The sequence below is a fragment of the Poecilia formosa genome, unplaced genomic scaffold (assembly GCF_000485575.1).
Source record: "Poecilia formosa unplaced genomic scaffold, Poecilia_formosa-5.1.2 Scaffold6, whole genome shotgun sequence".
Taxonomy (NCBI): domain Eukaryota; kingdom Metazoa; phylum Chordata; class Actinopteri; order Cyprinodontiformes; family Poeciliidae; genus Poecilia; species Poecilia formosa.
This window is the reverse complement of record NW_006799945.1, coordinates 4029930-4045870: the sequence shown is the minus strand read 5'-3', so window position 1 is coordinate 4045870 and position 15941 is coordinate 4029930. Positions and strand designations below refer to the sequence as shown.

At 38.9% G+C, this 15941-nt stretch overlaps 1 protein-coding gene across 4 annotated transcripts in view; it reads left to right on the top strand.

Annotated features, from left to right (window-relative positions):
- The window catches only part of unc5cb (unc-5 netrin receptor Cb), a 148437-nt gene that overhangs the window by 78362 nt on the left and 54134 nt on the right, over positions 1 to 15941 (top strand). For all 4 annotated transcript variants that reach the window (XM_007568483.2, XM_016679987.1, XM_007568490.2 and 1 more), the window contains exon 2: positions 9476 to 9706. In XM_007568483.2, coding sequence (XP_007568545.1) covers positions 9476 to 9706 — 231 coding nt within the window. The remainder of the gene's footprint in view (positions 1 to 9475; positions 9707 to 15941) is intronic.

Here is a 15941-nt window from a genome sequence, read left to right as displayed (position 1 = left end):
TGGTTGTACTCAAACCACCGTTGTACCTCTTGAAGGTGTTTGGCCAGATGCCCCACTCTCCTTTACACCCCTCTCCTCTGTTGTCCCTCCCTCGGACTTCTCTCCAAGCAATGTGTGTGCCAGACCGCTCCGTAAATTAGTCCCGTGTGGTGACATGGTGCTTGCAGGGTAATTTGGACAATGGGGCGTTTGACAGCTCACCCATCACGGCTACAACGCCCCAGGGAGCCACTTCTCCTCTGGAGCTTTTCTCTGTCTCCTTGCTACTATTCTTCCTCAGTGCCGATGGACTCTGACTCTCTAAGTAGCGGCATCATTCTCCAATCAACCACCAAGGAGACTTTTCATCCATGAGCAAATAGATGGATGGGGATTTGAGGGGAGGGGGTTTGGCCTGTTAGGTGAAGAAAAAAAGCATCCCAAAATAAAGGTAATAGTAAGAAAACATCAAATGGAAAAAGGAGAAAAGTAGCAAAAAAATAAATAAATAAATAAGAGTTCAGTTACATTGGTACTCATGATAAAGATTTGAAATATGTTTTAAATATGTTCAGCTTCCATACTAACCTGATGCACTATGCTACCATGTAATGTTTGTAAAAGAAGAGACATAAAAAAACCAAGCACTTATTTTATCAAAAGTGGCAACAGACCTCAATAACAAAGCTATGTCAAATCAATCAAGAGAGTGGTAAATGAAATAAATATGTCAATAAAAAGCACAATACAGTGACCAGAAATCAAGCAAAGGAAAGATTTTTGAAATTAAGGACAAATGGCAAAAGATTAGTTGAACATGCCTGTCTAATATCTAGAGGTAGATGGTTTCATAGTGCTAGTGTGCAGAATAGGAAAAAAACAAAAAACAACTCACACTCCAGCAGTTTTATGTAAACTTTTGCAACATCCAACCTAAAGCGGCCCTGGGAATGTAGATAACATAGGGGCATAAAAGGGATGACCAGCTCTGACAAGCACAATGCTCCAAGTTCAATCAGTATTTTATATGTGAAATGCAATAATGTGAAAGCTGCCAGCGCCTGAGTAAAATAAGAAAATGTACTGGTACCTGTCAAAACTGAGTTGCTACATTCTGAAACATCTGAGGGAGTGTTAGTCTCCAATACTTCTCTAATTCAGAGCCAAATGTTACATTTCAGAGCCAGATAGTTTAAAAATCTGCTGATAAATCACAATATGGTCAATCTCAATGCTAGACAACATTTCACCGGACAAACTGCCATATGAACTGTTAAATTTATGTCATTACTTTCATCTTGGATAGCCATGGTGGTCTGGTTTGTGTATTTGATGCTATTCTTTCATCTTTATGTAATTCCCAACTTTTTCCATGGGCATTGAATGAACCACAAGCCCAAACACAGATACAATGGGCATGCTGCAGAAATGATGATGAGCATCCTTTAATTTTCATTTTGCAACAAGAATTGGGCTTTGCTTTCTTACCTTTGAATCTCATCACTATATGTTTGTAAGGTCAGTTCTCTCGTGGGATTGACCAAAGTGTTTCCTGAGCTCAAACGAAATCAGTCTATTGAGGAATGAGAAGCAGAGAGCCAATCAATGGGCTGAAGCCCATCAGCAGCAGTGTAAACAGACACTGCTTACTATTTTTAACGACTGTTAATTTGCTACTCGTGTCCCTTGAAGGAGTTTTAGGACTGAGACTGAAGTGAGATTTGTCTAAACTGGTGTGCATGTGGAGTGAAGATAATTTCTTTTGGCTTAAAAAAGGAGGTTCAATAAGCTCATATTTCACATGAACATTAAGTAAGAAAAATAGCTGGTGCAGCTTCTTTTTTTGAAGTAGCTCACACTATTGCTCTCTCCAACCATTTACAGAAGTATTATTTTCACCCTAATTTCGACTTTTTTTCATTTTTTTTCTCCAAAGAATCTCATCTTTTCGTAACCTCTTTTCAGATCATTTTACTAAACTGGTCCATGCAGGTCTCTGCTTACCTCTTTTTCACCTCATCACAGGACTAAGTATTGTCTTCCTTTTCATTTTGTTTAAAGACTTTCTGTCATTTGCCACTTTTTTGTTTTAGTTTTATTCACATAAGAGTTTGATATCTTTACAATCTAATATCTTACTATCTAAATATGCGATAGATTTTTTTTTTTTAAATCCTGCCTCCTTTTAACATAAACTTTAAAGTAGATGAGGTTTATTATCATCATATTTTGACCTTGTCTCTTCTGGCATTGATGTGACTGGAGAGACAGTGACCGATGCTTGGCATGACCCTGGCAAAGACCAGCTGCCACCTGCCAGGGTGCTGCCCGAGAGAACCGAGTGAAGGTCAGGGATGACGATCAGAGAGAACATGCAAACACACCCAAAGCGAAATACATGACCAACATTGCAAAGTTAGCAGAAAGCAACTTTTATCTTGGTGGAGATGGCTTGTTCTCTCTAAAAGTCGTGAGATTTTCTCTGAAAATTCACAAATCGGAATTTAGAAGCAAATTTTCCAGATGATGGTTTTTTTTATAGAGCAATTCTTAGAATATACTGGTTTTGCTAGATTTTGTGAGAGGTCAGGGTTTTAGTGAAATTTGTAACTCTTTTGGATCTTACTAGTTCATCTAGCATTATTTAAGCACCGGTCTGTGTGTATTATTGGGAGTCTAGATCTTTACCTTGGGTCAGGGTGTGTAAATATAGGAGTTTGCATGAAACACTGAGCTAGTAGAGAAATTGCAAGAGAACACTGATACAAAGAAATGAATTTAAACCTGTGTTGCCTTTTTCTTTTAAAGGTTTTGAAAGGAGATGCTGTTGAAAGGACCGTGTGTATTGATTGAGGCCAGTGGGATGTATAACTCTTTATTTAGGCCAATACTGTTGGGCAGAAAGAGTCATTACCATAGTTTATGTTCACTCAGTAAAATCAGTAGGTGTGTCTAAAGCACATTTATAGGTAGAACTGATCGACCTTTTAATAACTGAGATGACAGCTGAGTAGAGGCAACAAGAAAATTCTGCCTTGTAAAATCCCCAGCTGAGAGATAACTGGATGATAATTCACCAATGTTTTGCCTGGACTTTCCCTGTGTGTGTGTTAATAATTAGAAGGATTAGTGAGATGAGGAGATATGGATAAAAAAAGACAAAGAAATGAAATAAAGAGGATTTGTTCCTTGTTCACGCTCGACTTACCCCTGATGAAGGGGAAACATCGGTCTCACCGGCACATCACTTTTCTTTGGACAATAAATCTGCTCCAGCACTGATAGAGACAGCTTATCTTCCACAGCACCGTCAGATCCCCAGCATTTTATTAGGTTCTAAAACATGCCTTCACACACTGAACAATGTCCAGTCTTGGGCAACATTTCTTATTTCTGTAGTGAAAAACATTCAGCTCATGAGACCAACAGCTGAACATATGAGAATGAGACAAGTGACTTTAGCAATATTTTTTGAGAATATCCCCACTTTTCTTTCATAATTAAATATTTCATTAACTACAAACTGCGTTTTGAAGAAAACATGCAACCAGAGTGGAATATTTAAATCCAGGCTTGATCAGAGCATGAATTTCTTTTAGGCTTGTCTAATGGCAAGGCTGCTGACCTCCTAGGTGCCTAGATGTAAGGAAACAAATATTTCAGACATGCATTATAACATGTCTGAAATATTTGTGTTGGTTTGAAGGGTGTGGAAATGCAACTTTTACTGTGATGCCATCGACTGACCGTGCTTTTTGATTGCCTCCACATTAGGTAATAATAATAGCTCACATAACTTGGCCAAGGAGCCACTTTCACTCCACAGTTTCCACCATCCTGAGGTCTTCATCAGTGCACACAAAGCATCTGCATACTGTTTCATGAGAACATATAATGTTATTATTGGGTCATTGCTGCAATATTTGAGAAGCAGTTGTGTTACTGCGAAACGATGCAATAGAGATACTCTGAGAGCTGCAGGGTGGCATAGCTGCTGATAAAATCACGTGTGGTGCAGAGTAAGCATAGAAAAGAATGTCCCTAATCCAGTAAGTGAAATTTTAATCTTGTGCCACAAGATCCCTTGATTCCCTTTGTAATGAAGTGCTGTACACACCGAATACACCGCAACCATACAACATGCAGTCTGTTCGGTGTACTCTATATGCTGTAATGTGCTTAAATGATTTACCTGTGGTGCAGTTTGTGCAGTTTTGATTTTCTGTACTGCGGTTTTGTATTTTTTCTGAAGCAGCCTTCATGTTTTTCAAGGTAAAATATAGATATTTGAATAATATAAAATATGCAGCTTGTTTTATGTAGGGTATTCAGCTGTAGTTGCTCAGAACCTATTCAACAGCACTTAGAATAATTATAAAGTAGTTATAAAGAATTTATTACTTGAATACACAGCGAATAAGAGACTCATGGTCAACACCACTGGCTGCTACTCCGTCCAGGTATGTTGCCTTGACTTTAACTGCGCCCCCTTATCATGACCTTTTCTTTCTTGATCTTTTACTTGTATTCAGTCAGTGAAAACCTTCCACATCTGTCACAAGGACAAGTAAGTGGTTCAACCATTAAAGAACACACTACATCTTGGATCTTCTTTTATTACTTGTCAGAGAGGTTTGGGGGTCATTATTCAGGACTTTGCCATGCCATCTTTTCATCCGTTTGGAGTTTGATGTACTTTTGGCAAAACATACAACCCTTTGCACCTTTTTCTCTTTTCACATACAGTTCTGTGGGGGGAAACAATGACGAGCCTATTCAGCCACACTCTCAGCACTGGCTGCTTGTCCATTTTAGAGCTGACCGGTTGTTGCTGAATGTGCCAAAGACCGATCTGGTTTTTGTAGTTGAAATTTCAAAACTGTAGTCATTATGAATTAGAAAGGCCTTGTAGATATTACTAGATATTCCTTAAATTTTCTTTGCAGACTCACCGTTTGGGTTTTGTTCTCAACCTAGTAGCTCTAGAATTTATTTGGATTTTATTTTATTTTATGTATTTTATTTTATGTCAGCTGCTACTCACACTTTTGCATGGATTTCTTTACAGTATTTTATTGAGTTTTACAGTTTTTATTTCTTATTTTATGTTTAGCAATTTTGTTGGTTCTCACTGATTTTTAAAATGTTACAACATGCAAATTCCACGCAGAAGACCAAGGCCAGGATTTGAACCCAGGATCGGTTTTCTGCAAGGCGGCAGTGCTATCAACTACCACCGTCATTCAGCCTGTCACTAATATTAATTCCATTTCAGTGGGAATCATCATGTTTATTTTGTCTCACATGAGAACATATTGCTTTGCGTCTCATTCAGCTCTATTTTGCTGCCTTGTATGTTTTGATTTAGAACACGCTATACAACATGGGCTTCATTAGACTAGTTGATTGGCTTTGACCAGCTCTAAACATTATCATCCATCACTATCATCTACTATGTTATTTCAGTTTGACTCAAGGTGAAGGAAGTCTGATTGTAAAGTTCAGCCCATTTTCATCCTTCTGGTCTGTGGTTGCTCATATCTGATTAATTCATCGGCAGTGAAGTATTTGACATTTGTATCCACTTGACAAGCTCTCACTTGAGTATCTGTTTTTATATGATTTATTATTATTATTATTTTTTTTTTGCTGGTGAGATATGGAGCGCCTATTAAATACAGGTAATATTCAGTTTGTGCCTTGCAATATTCGATTATAGAGTCACACATAATTAACATATGAATTAGAAAAACTTACCCCAATTACAGAGCAAAACATGATTAAAAGAAAAGCGCTGCGAGGATATATTTCATAAAATTTTAAACACTCAATTTGGAGATTGTTCAGGGGGGTTTGTATTAAAAGAAAAGCAGAGTAATACAAATGCTTAAGGAAAATCTAAAGTGCATATCAAACAGGGGGAGCATTCTTTATTAATGCTTTTACTAAAAAGGATACAACTTCAAAACTGAGAGGAAAAGCATTTCATTTCACATTTTGGAAAAAAATAGGGCTTAAGAAAAATTTTTTGTAAAGACGTCTCTTTAGTTTTACTGTTTCTCGCATGCGAGCTGAAAGATGCTGAAATGCCAAGTGATGGGAGGCAGAAGAACTGGTAAAAGTCAGGGTTTCTCATATTGTCATGAGGTTTCCTTTTATACTCCTTTGCTGATTTTCTTTCTTTCTTTCTTTTTTTTTTTTACTGCAGAGCTCATGCAAAACGCTTGAATTTATTATTTCTAGGACTAAGGAAGCTGGTGAGTTCGAATCGAATATCTGCGAGCAAAGTCGTGTGCGCCGGTGTGCGTGGAACCATTGTGAGCGTTTGTATGTGCACAAGCACATTAGACGCGTGCCTCTCTTTGGTTGTAAGGGAGCTGCACTTTCATGGCCGCCTCAGATCTTTCTGCCTCAGAGTTTGACAGAGGCAACAGAGCCAGGAGGGAGAGAAAGATGGAGAGATAATGGGAATGGAGGGCGAAAGAAGGCTAACACAATCTTTAATGAGTTTCCTTGGCTCTCTTTGCCTGTTTCTGGGTCATGGTCCCTTTGGCTGAGTATGTGGGTGGACTGAGGACTATGTTGCACAAAAGAAAAGACTAACCCAAGGTCTGGTGAATAAGACTTCAGCTTTATGAAGACATTACTCGCAAAATTGAATGGAGGAGAAAGTTTCCAACTTTTCTTTTTTTGATGGAAAAGTTTCAGTACATCTTGAGCTCACAAACTTCAGTGTAAGTTCTAGAAAAATCTTTACAATTTTAAAAGTCTGACATGCATTTCTTTTTATTCCGACACCCCTAAAAAAAACATCTGGTACAGCTAATTGCTTTCAGAAGAACTACTGTAATAAATCTGTGTAAGACTTATTCTTTGTGTGAATCCAGCTGTTCTGTGAAAGACAATTGTTGGAGAACATTAGCAAACAAAAAACTTCTTGACGACCAACGAACGCAGGAAACATCTCAGGGGAAAAAAAAAAAAAAAAAACTTAAATCAGGCACAAGTTGCAAAATAATATATCAGCCGTTGAATATTACATAGGAGTGTTCAATCTATCATCTAAAAACTCAAAAAGTAAGGCACAACTTGTAAGCCTAACAAGACATGCCCAGTACACTTAAATTGACAGGGCCAACAATAGGAGAAATGATCTGAGGAGGAGCCAGTAGACACATGGTAACACTGGAGAAGCTGCAGAACATGTTGGAGAATATGTTAACAAGACGACTCTTTTGACAGAAAGCTACAAGTAGTTTTGTTTCCAGATCCATGTAGGTGCCCCAGGGAACATGTCAAAGTAGGTGCTCTGGTTTGGTGAAACAAAAAAATATATATTGGTTTTACATCCAAAATGTTATGTGTGGCAGAAAAGTAACACTTGACATCATTTTGAACACAACATCCCTCCCTATAGTGTAACACAGTGGTGGCAGCATCATGCTGGAGAAGCAGGATGAGGGAAGCTGGTCATAGTTGTCAAGAAGATGGATGGATGGATGGATTGTGTTACACTTACAGCCAGTAAAAAGCTAGACATTTAAGTTTAGAATATTAGATCAGAGCAGTAAAAAAAAGAAAAATAAATAATGCAAAAATATGAACTTAAAGAAAAGCATGCTTATTTTGGAAACTTACTTTTGATCTGACAAACAAGCTTCATTAAAACATATTTTAATTCATGGAATAAAGCTGTAAATGTATTTTGAAATTGAATAACTATTAAAAAAATGTATTTTGTTTTTTAGAGGACAAAAAACCCCACAAATCTTTCCATATTCTGTATACATTCTGTTGTCGAAATTGAACCAATATTCTTACAGGAATGACTGCTAAATCTATGGCAAGATTTGAAAGTTTATGTTCAAATATGATGTCCATCCAAAATATCTTAATTTGAGCTATTTTTCCAAACAGGTACACAAATGTAAGTCAAGCTGCCAAAGAAACACCCAAATAAAACCTGCAGCTGTTGTTTTTAGATTTGACTTAGAGAGGTCTAAATAACATAATATGGGTTTGTGCGCTTTACATTTTCTACTATGCAATGCATGTTTTTGTGTAAAATCCCAATATAATGCATAGATAAAGTACCAAACTGTGAAACCGTTTAAGGGGTATGAATACTTTTCCAAGACACTGTAACGGCACACACTCTTTCACCTCGCTGAGGTTTGCTTTGTTCATTTGAGAATTGGCTCCTCCTGCACTTTCATTTCCCAGCAATCAGCCTCAGTCCGCTGGCAGGTATGGAGGGATAGATAATATTAGAGCAACATCACAGGGAGATATCTGCTCAGTCAAGATGTTATTTAGTGCTCCCAAAAGCATTCACGAGGCAACTTCTGTCAGACAACAAGACTCCATCATGTCCACACAGGTCAGGGAGGCAGATAGATGGAGGGCCATGGAAAAATTACTGATTGGGCCGATAAACTCGGTTGTTATCCGAAGAGTCTGGCTTCCTGTTCCTGTCCTCCTGCGTTACGTTTCGGTCTGTCTGCCCAGCTCAATTCCTACACATCAATCTATGTCTGTCTGGCTCAGCTGCTCTCACTGCTCCTTCCTTCTGTTTCCCTCTGTGTCTCTGTCTCTATTACTCTGCCTTCTTTCTTTCACACTCGTGAATAATTGATGTCTACCGGTTCAATGGTAAGAATAGAACAGTTCTGGAGGTGACAAATAGGGTGGCGAATAGGCCTTATCCTGCTTTCTTCAAAGAGTTAGAAAGTTAGCCGGGCCCACTTGGGCATGCGCGCCTGTGTATTTGTGCGACTGTGAGCTTTTCTTTGTGTGTTTGTGCACTTGTGTGCGCACGCACATGCAGCTGAGCGTTTGTGATTTAAGACACAGAGATGAAAGAGACTTGTAATTACAGGGAAGCGTATCTGTCTACTGCAGAAGTATCTGAGGAATGGCACATGGCACAAACTGTGCCAAAAGCCCGAGGTCATTAGATGTGCTGCCTGCATCCGGGTTGTCGGCGTGAGCTGGTGTTTGTGTGTGTGTGTGCGTGAGAAAGAGTGACAAAGAGGGAGAAGACAAGAGCAAATTGGAGGCACAGCTAGAAGAGCTTATAACTTTAGTTCCTCGGAGTCAACCTACAAATTCTGTTTCTCGTTATTGGCTCTGGCTGGCGTCACTGCTCTTTCATTGCTCAGCAATCGCTGGTTGTGGTTTGACCAAGTGAGGGCGAATTTCTGTAAATCCATGCAGGCTTATTGGCCTGAGAGGAATCCCAGAATTTCCTGCGCTCTAAAACACTTGTGTAAACATTCCAAAATATCAAATGATAGGGATTTCACTGTGTGTGCTCTGCGAAGTGGATTATCTCATCCAAAGGCTGGTTATAATACTCTCCCGCTGTCTTCTGCCTCCTTTTTTCTCTCCAAACTCATCTTCGCTTTTTCCATAATTGCTTTTATGTCTGTCTTCGCTAGTTCTTCAATGTCTTCCCTCCTTCTCCCATCATGTGACAGAGTTTTTCTCTTTGCAGTTGACGATGACTTCATTGGTCTGGGTGAGCTGCCCGAAACGTTTCCCTCAGATCCCCCCGAGCCACTCCCAGTATTTTTGATGGAGCCGGAGGAGGCCTACATTGTGAAGAACAAGCCAGTTAACCTGTACTGCAAAGCCACGCCTGCCACTCAGATCTACTTCAAGTGCAACAGTGAGTGGGTTCACCAAAAGGAGCACACCGTGGAGGAGAGGGTGGACGAAAACTCTGGTCAGTAAAAACATCACATTCGTGGAACATGTGCTGCACAGGTTGTTTGTTAAAGAAATGATTTTGCTAAAGTATCACAAATTGTGCTTGATGCCAATGCTCTGTTGACTCAACTTTTGATTAGTATAATATCCCCCCATCGGGGGTTATCTCCTTCCCTGGGGATTATCTTGGTTGCTAAGTTGGTCCATAAGCAATGCTAACACAGATACATAGAAAAACACATTTGTGACTAATTTGCAGCAACAAATTAGACTTGCATGTGTGTGTTAGCTTGTGCGGAAAAGCCAGAGCACCTGGAGTGACCTCATTCAGATCTAAGGAGAAGGGACAAGGGTCACATCTGGAGTGGAGCTTTGAACTTTTTTTAATCAACTCCTTTATTGTTATTGATTTGATAAAGATTATTCAGAATCATTTTAATTTGAACAACAATCACTAACAAAAGGAATATTAAGCATCCAACTACACATTTTCTGGATATTTAACTTTTTAGTATCATTATGTGTATTTGTTGGTGCTGTGTTGCTGTTAATGATGTTGATTTTAAGCGTTTTGTGCAACCATACCCAACATCTCCTGAACTGGACCCGATGGAGATTCAAGTGACCTTGACAAATATATCAAAACAGACTCTCAAACATAAAAAGTGTCTAGGATGTTGATGATTGTTTTTGTATTGCCTTTTGATAATCTCTCAACTAACATCTCATACACGCTCAACTCTTCCACATATCAATGACTGAAAAGCAAAACCTCCTTTCTGAAAACTTTCCAGCAAATCTTACTGGAAATTTCTACCATGGGACTTTTCTGCCACAACAGAAGATTTCTATTTTTCCATAGACAAGCTGAAAATAAGCGAGCTCACCTGTTATGATCATCTAAAGTGAAACCCGCCTAGCTGAGAATCCTGCAGATAGGACGATCTTTATTTTAGTCTACACGGAAAGCGACTTGTTGAAGAACTATTCACCAAGCAAAATTTCTAAATTCTTTGCTAGCGTTAGGTAAATGCCAAGAGCTTTTTCTTTGAAGATTTTTTTCTGACCTTATATCAAGATGGCCAAAAGATGTCCGCACCTCCTATTGTCATCTGTGCTGTTGCTATGGAGCCAGTCAAAAACAAAACCACAGCCTTGTTAATGGTTTGTGTGAACCTGCAGGTGTTATCCAAGAGACTAGTCTAAGCTAGTTGTGCCTGGCTAGCGACTTTATTTCTGAGCCTTTGTTTCCAATCACACTGTGTTATGTGCTACCTCGATGTTGGATTGGCAACTACTGGCCAATAAAAAGATGACGATCTTATTCCATACTCCAGTGTATTTTGTTACTTATTAAAGCAATAAGATACATCTGGAGCACTTGCACAAAAATCCTCCACTATGCATTCAAGGCAAAATCTTTTTTCAGGCTTCAATTGAAAACTCAGTTGTAAATACCGTGTAGAAAGTCAGATAAATATGAAGATCTGTCAAAACATAAAGCCATCACGTAACATAATTTTGCATCTCAACGCCTTTCTAAAACATGGTGATCTGTTTTCACTGTTCAGCAAGTGTGAGAAGCTTGTTGAAGGCCAAAAATACCTTATATACTGACAATACTAGGATTTGGTCTTCAAGGTTCCTTTATTATCAGGATCTCTGATCATAGCAAGGTCTTTAAATCTACTCCTAATGCATATGGTGTTGCAAGTTTTATAGTTTGATTTAGAACTTGACTTGACCTAGATTTCACTTGCTGTTAAAAGCTTAAACTCATATTTCTCAGGTTTGTGTGGACTTTTAAGAGAAGAAAATAATGCTTCACTTGGGAAAGATATTACCTGTCAACATAAATTATAATGTAACCACATTTTTGCACATTCACATTTTGTTTAGCTTATTGTTACTACATGAACTACAAATCTATACATTTGTTCTGAAAAAAAGGGCTCTGGAAATACACACACAATGTTTAAGCTATCATAAAGTCTATCTTTAAGATTGCACATATATTTTTAGGAGGCATCTAAGGGAAGTGAAGGTAGTGAATCTCCAGCACGGTTGTTTTCTCCAGAACTCTAACCCTGAAGGCACCAGAACCATTACACACTACAAGCCAGCACTGATTGGCTGCTGTATTTGGAATTGAGTTCTTTCTGTCGCCCAAAGGTACCAATCACATTGCATTTACCCTTTTCATCCAACTGTTTTCCTATACACATGCCTTCAAGCTTTCCACAGACACACACCCAACACTGCTCCTTTAGTCCAGTGTGAGCATTTAAGGTCATGAGCGCAATGTGTTCACGCGCTTCAAGGACCTAAAAGTGTGTTTCTATCGAGATGTGGACTAAAAACAGGCTTCACTGTTGCTCTTCGTAGTGACCTACATGGCAAAACATCAAATTAAAGACAACAGCAAGCCGTTAAAAGTTGCAGCAAAAGTTTCCCAGCACTTGTACGTGATTTAAAATGCACAAACAGATTTGTTCAGCAGGCACCAATTTTAAAAGGAACGATTGAAAATCCTGAAATTTTTGCAACCTTGCGTGTGTTCACATGAAAACAGACATTCCGACATGTGTTTTAGTTATAATGACAAAGAACAGGGAGAAGGTAGTAGTGGCTTTTAGCCCTTGTGTCAGGAGGTTTTGTGCCAAAAGCATCAACAAGGAAAACAACCCACACATCATACAGGCACTCTCTCTACATAGCCATATCCACAGGCTATTTACTGCACAGATATTCATTCGTTTATGCTCTTGCAAAGCACAAAAACAAAAAAAAAACAACAACAAGAAAACACACAGTACACCAGTGGAGCTCAGTGCATGTGTGTTGCTGCTCTCAACCCACTCTTTTGCTCTCTGATTTCTCCAAATTGACAGAAAGGGAACACCGATAGAAACCAGCGAGCTTGGTCAATACCACTAATAACAGCCTAAAGAAACTAGATCGCTCCCCTCCTTGGTTTTCTTCTCTGCCTTCTATCTTCTTTCTGTCTCACTGTCATATTGGAGAGAACTGATGAGCTTATGCAAATAGCACAGTCGCAGATACTGAGATTTAAGTGTACAAGAAACTAAAGACAGAAACCGCAGGTGTTCATTTTAGGCTTCAGGCTGTATCTGTAGCGTATTTATCCAGATGTTTTACACTCTCATATTAGCGTTGTGTGCAGAGCTGTGCAAACATTTTCATCACACAGATGTTTCGATTACCATCCACTGTGCTAAATCATCAGGGAAACATCTGACTGGTGTTAGATTTGGTCTCCAGCCTCATGGCAACGACTTCAGATAAACAAAATCACAATCATGAAAAATTTGTTTAGGTTACTTGAAGAGGTACAAAGCATTTTTCCGTCAGGTTACACTTTTTTTTTTTTCACAAATACCCATTTATAATAAAATCAATAAATTGGTTCCACATTTGAATATATTGATTAACTAAATCACATTAACACCTCTGTCAGAAGTATTGTCCCCTCTCACAGATGCTTTGATATGTGACCACCTCCCTTTCCGTCTCTGACGCCGGTAAACTTTGGTCTCCTGTTACACCTCTTTACCTCGGTATTAAAACATTGATACATCAATCCAAATTTGAAGAGACCATTTAGAAATTACAGTGAACAAATGCAACAGCAACCGCATGATGGTTGAAACCATTCTTCTGACAAGCTTAATCATCGGCAGTGGAGGTTTTTGAAATGAGGCAATTGGAAACGGGGGTATGGAATACAACCTTGCTGTCAGATATGCCTTAGATACTTTTACTGTTGCTTTCTAGACATGTGCATTAATGGGGACTAGCCTTTCCCCTCACCCCTTGCTGTAGAGAATTGGGGGAAGTTATGTGCTTTTGTTAGAGCCGCACTGTATTTTATTATCCCATACTGGAATCTAAGATGGCTTTAATGAATTGAGATTGTTGTTTTGTTTTGGGGGATTTTAAGGAGTTGTGGGTATTTTTTTAAGCCTTTACATGGACACTTGTGCATGTTTACTGTGTTTACTGATTATAATGTATATAGTGGCTTTAAAAAATTACACAGCCATATTGAAATTCAATGTGTTCGTGACATAAAACAATGCAACCAATATTATTAAGTTCAAAACTTTCCACCTTTAATGTGACAGTTATCCTGTAAAATTCAACCGACATGCAGATCTAGTGGGGAAGTAAAAGTAAGAAGCAAGAAAACAGCAAAATCTTGGCTGCATAGGCACACCTCCTTACACTAATACTTCAAGTTTTATCACTTTTTGATTGTGTCTCAGCTTTTAGTCTTGTAAAGTTCACACCTTCCATCAAAGTTTGACTGTTCTTAAATCCTTGAGCTAAAGTCGTATTTTTCATAGAGGTTACAAAAGATCAGAATGTACAAAGGCATAAGTCAGGAGAAGGTTACACAAAATCCATAGTAAGGGCGGCTGCCAACAGGCGAACAGCAAATCTGAAATAGCTGCTGAAGTCGATGCCAAGTACTGGTGTTGTACATGTGATAGCCGTCTCCTATATTCTCCATTTGTAGTATGGAATATCGCTGAAATCTCTGTACATAAAGCTACCTCCCATTATATGTTTCACGTGTAGCTACAACTCGGATGGAGAAGTGTAAAAGGTCATAGCTGCTTTTGCCACTTTTGACTGTCCCAGTTTTGTTTTGTGAATGCTGTAATGTTTTACCTCCCGGTGTCGAGGGCAGGTTATAGTATCTTTTGAACAAAATGAGCATTGATCCGAGCAAATGAGCGGTAAATTAATTTCAAGCAGCTCGTTTAATATACACCAGAGACAGCTTGTCACTTCCTCTGAGAAATGAGGTGTATGATCAAACGGGAGTCCTCTTCATCTGGACCGATAATGAGTGCACGTACTCCTCCTTCCTGCTTCTGCTCATCTTTATTGACCGATGCTTCCTCCTCCTTCCTGACCAGTCTGATCAATAATGTTAGCCAAGCGCTATCAGTGAGGAGCGAGGCTAGCTCACATTTATGGTCACATTAATAATGAATTATTTTTAATAAAGTGCCCTGTGTCAGCCAGCTATGAATGGAGGCTGATTGCTGTAGCTGGGTGAAACAGCCCCTCATCATTAGTCCTGCTGGGGTTCACAATTACTACAGCCCTCATGGCTGTAAATTTAATGCTATGCTCTGTAGTGTTCTTAATTGTAATGATGTGCTACATAAAGTCAGGGTGACTTCACAGTTACAGGGCTATGAAAAAGTATTTGGCCTCTTAAAAAGACATTTTTTTGTTTGTTTGTGGTTTACATGATTATTAAAGAAATTTTATTAAAAATAAAGATAGTCGGAGTATACAAGTCAACCTGGAATTTGGTAATTAGCCCCCATATAAAAACTGTTTGGCTCAATCTTTGTGGCAAAAAATACCCTCAAATCTCAGTCATATTTAACTCAAAAATTTTAATAGGCTGGGTTAGTTTTAGGTCAGATGCAACATGAAAACGCACCCTCCAGGAACTTTTGTCTCTGTGCAGTTTACAGAATATCTCATAATTGTAATTTTCCCATACAGATAGATCATCTGTTCTTTTTTCTTTAGATCGGGACAGGTTGTGCTGATATTCAAAATCTTTTAGTCCACTTGATTTGTCAGACATACTCCATTTAATTGACTTCTTGATTCTGCTGGTCTGGCTGTAATCAGGTCTGGGTGCAGCTTGTGAAATTAAACTGAAATGTTGTTAATCACAGTTCGGTCTGACAAATCACGTGTAAATGCTTAAAGAAATCTTTATTAGCCAATAAAGCCAATGAAGGCCAGATTTCATCACTCCGTAGCCATGCTGCTCAGCATTTGATAGAGTAATGAGTGCATATATATTCCCACTGAACCTGTCTTCCACACATCAGGAAATGAGAAGAAGATCTCCCACCCCGGAGTGCATAGTGGGGTGACAGGGAGGTGGAGTGGCTGAAGGGAACAAAGCAGAAGCTGGCAGCAGCGCATGAAATGTAAATTGGAGCAGGATGCATGCCACCCTAAACAGACCACCCATATTCTGCTGGATATATACTTCAGTGCCTTAAAGATTGTGTCAAGCAACAGCACAGCTCAAGCGACTGGATGAGCCTGAAACATCAATTCATGATTAAACAATTGAGGACAGTTAATTTTGAACAAAGATGTCAGGTTAGTATGGAAAGCTTTTGTCCCTTAATAAATACAATTAACATCTGAAAGTTAGATATTTATTCAAGTTACATTTGCCATAT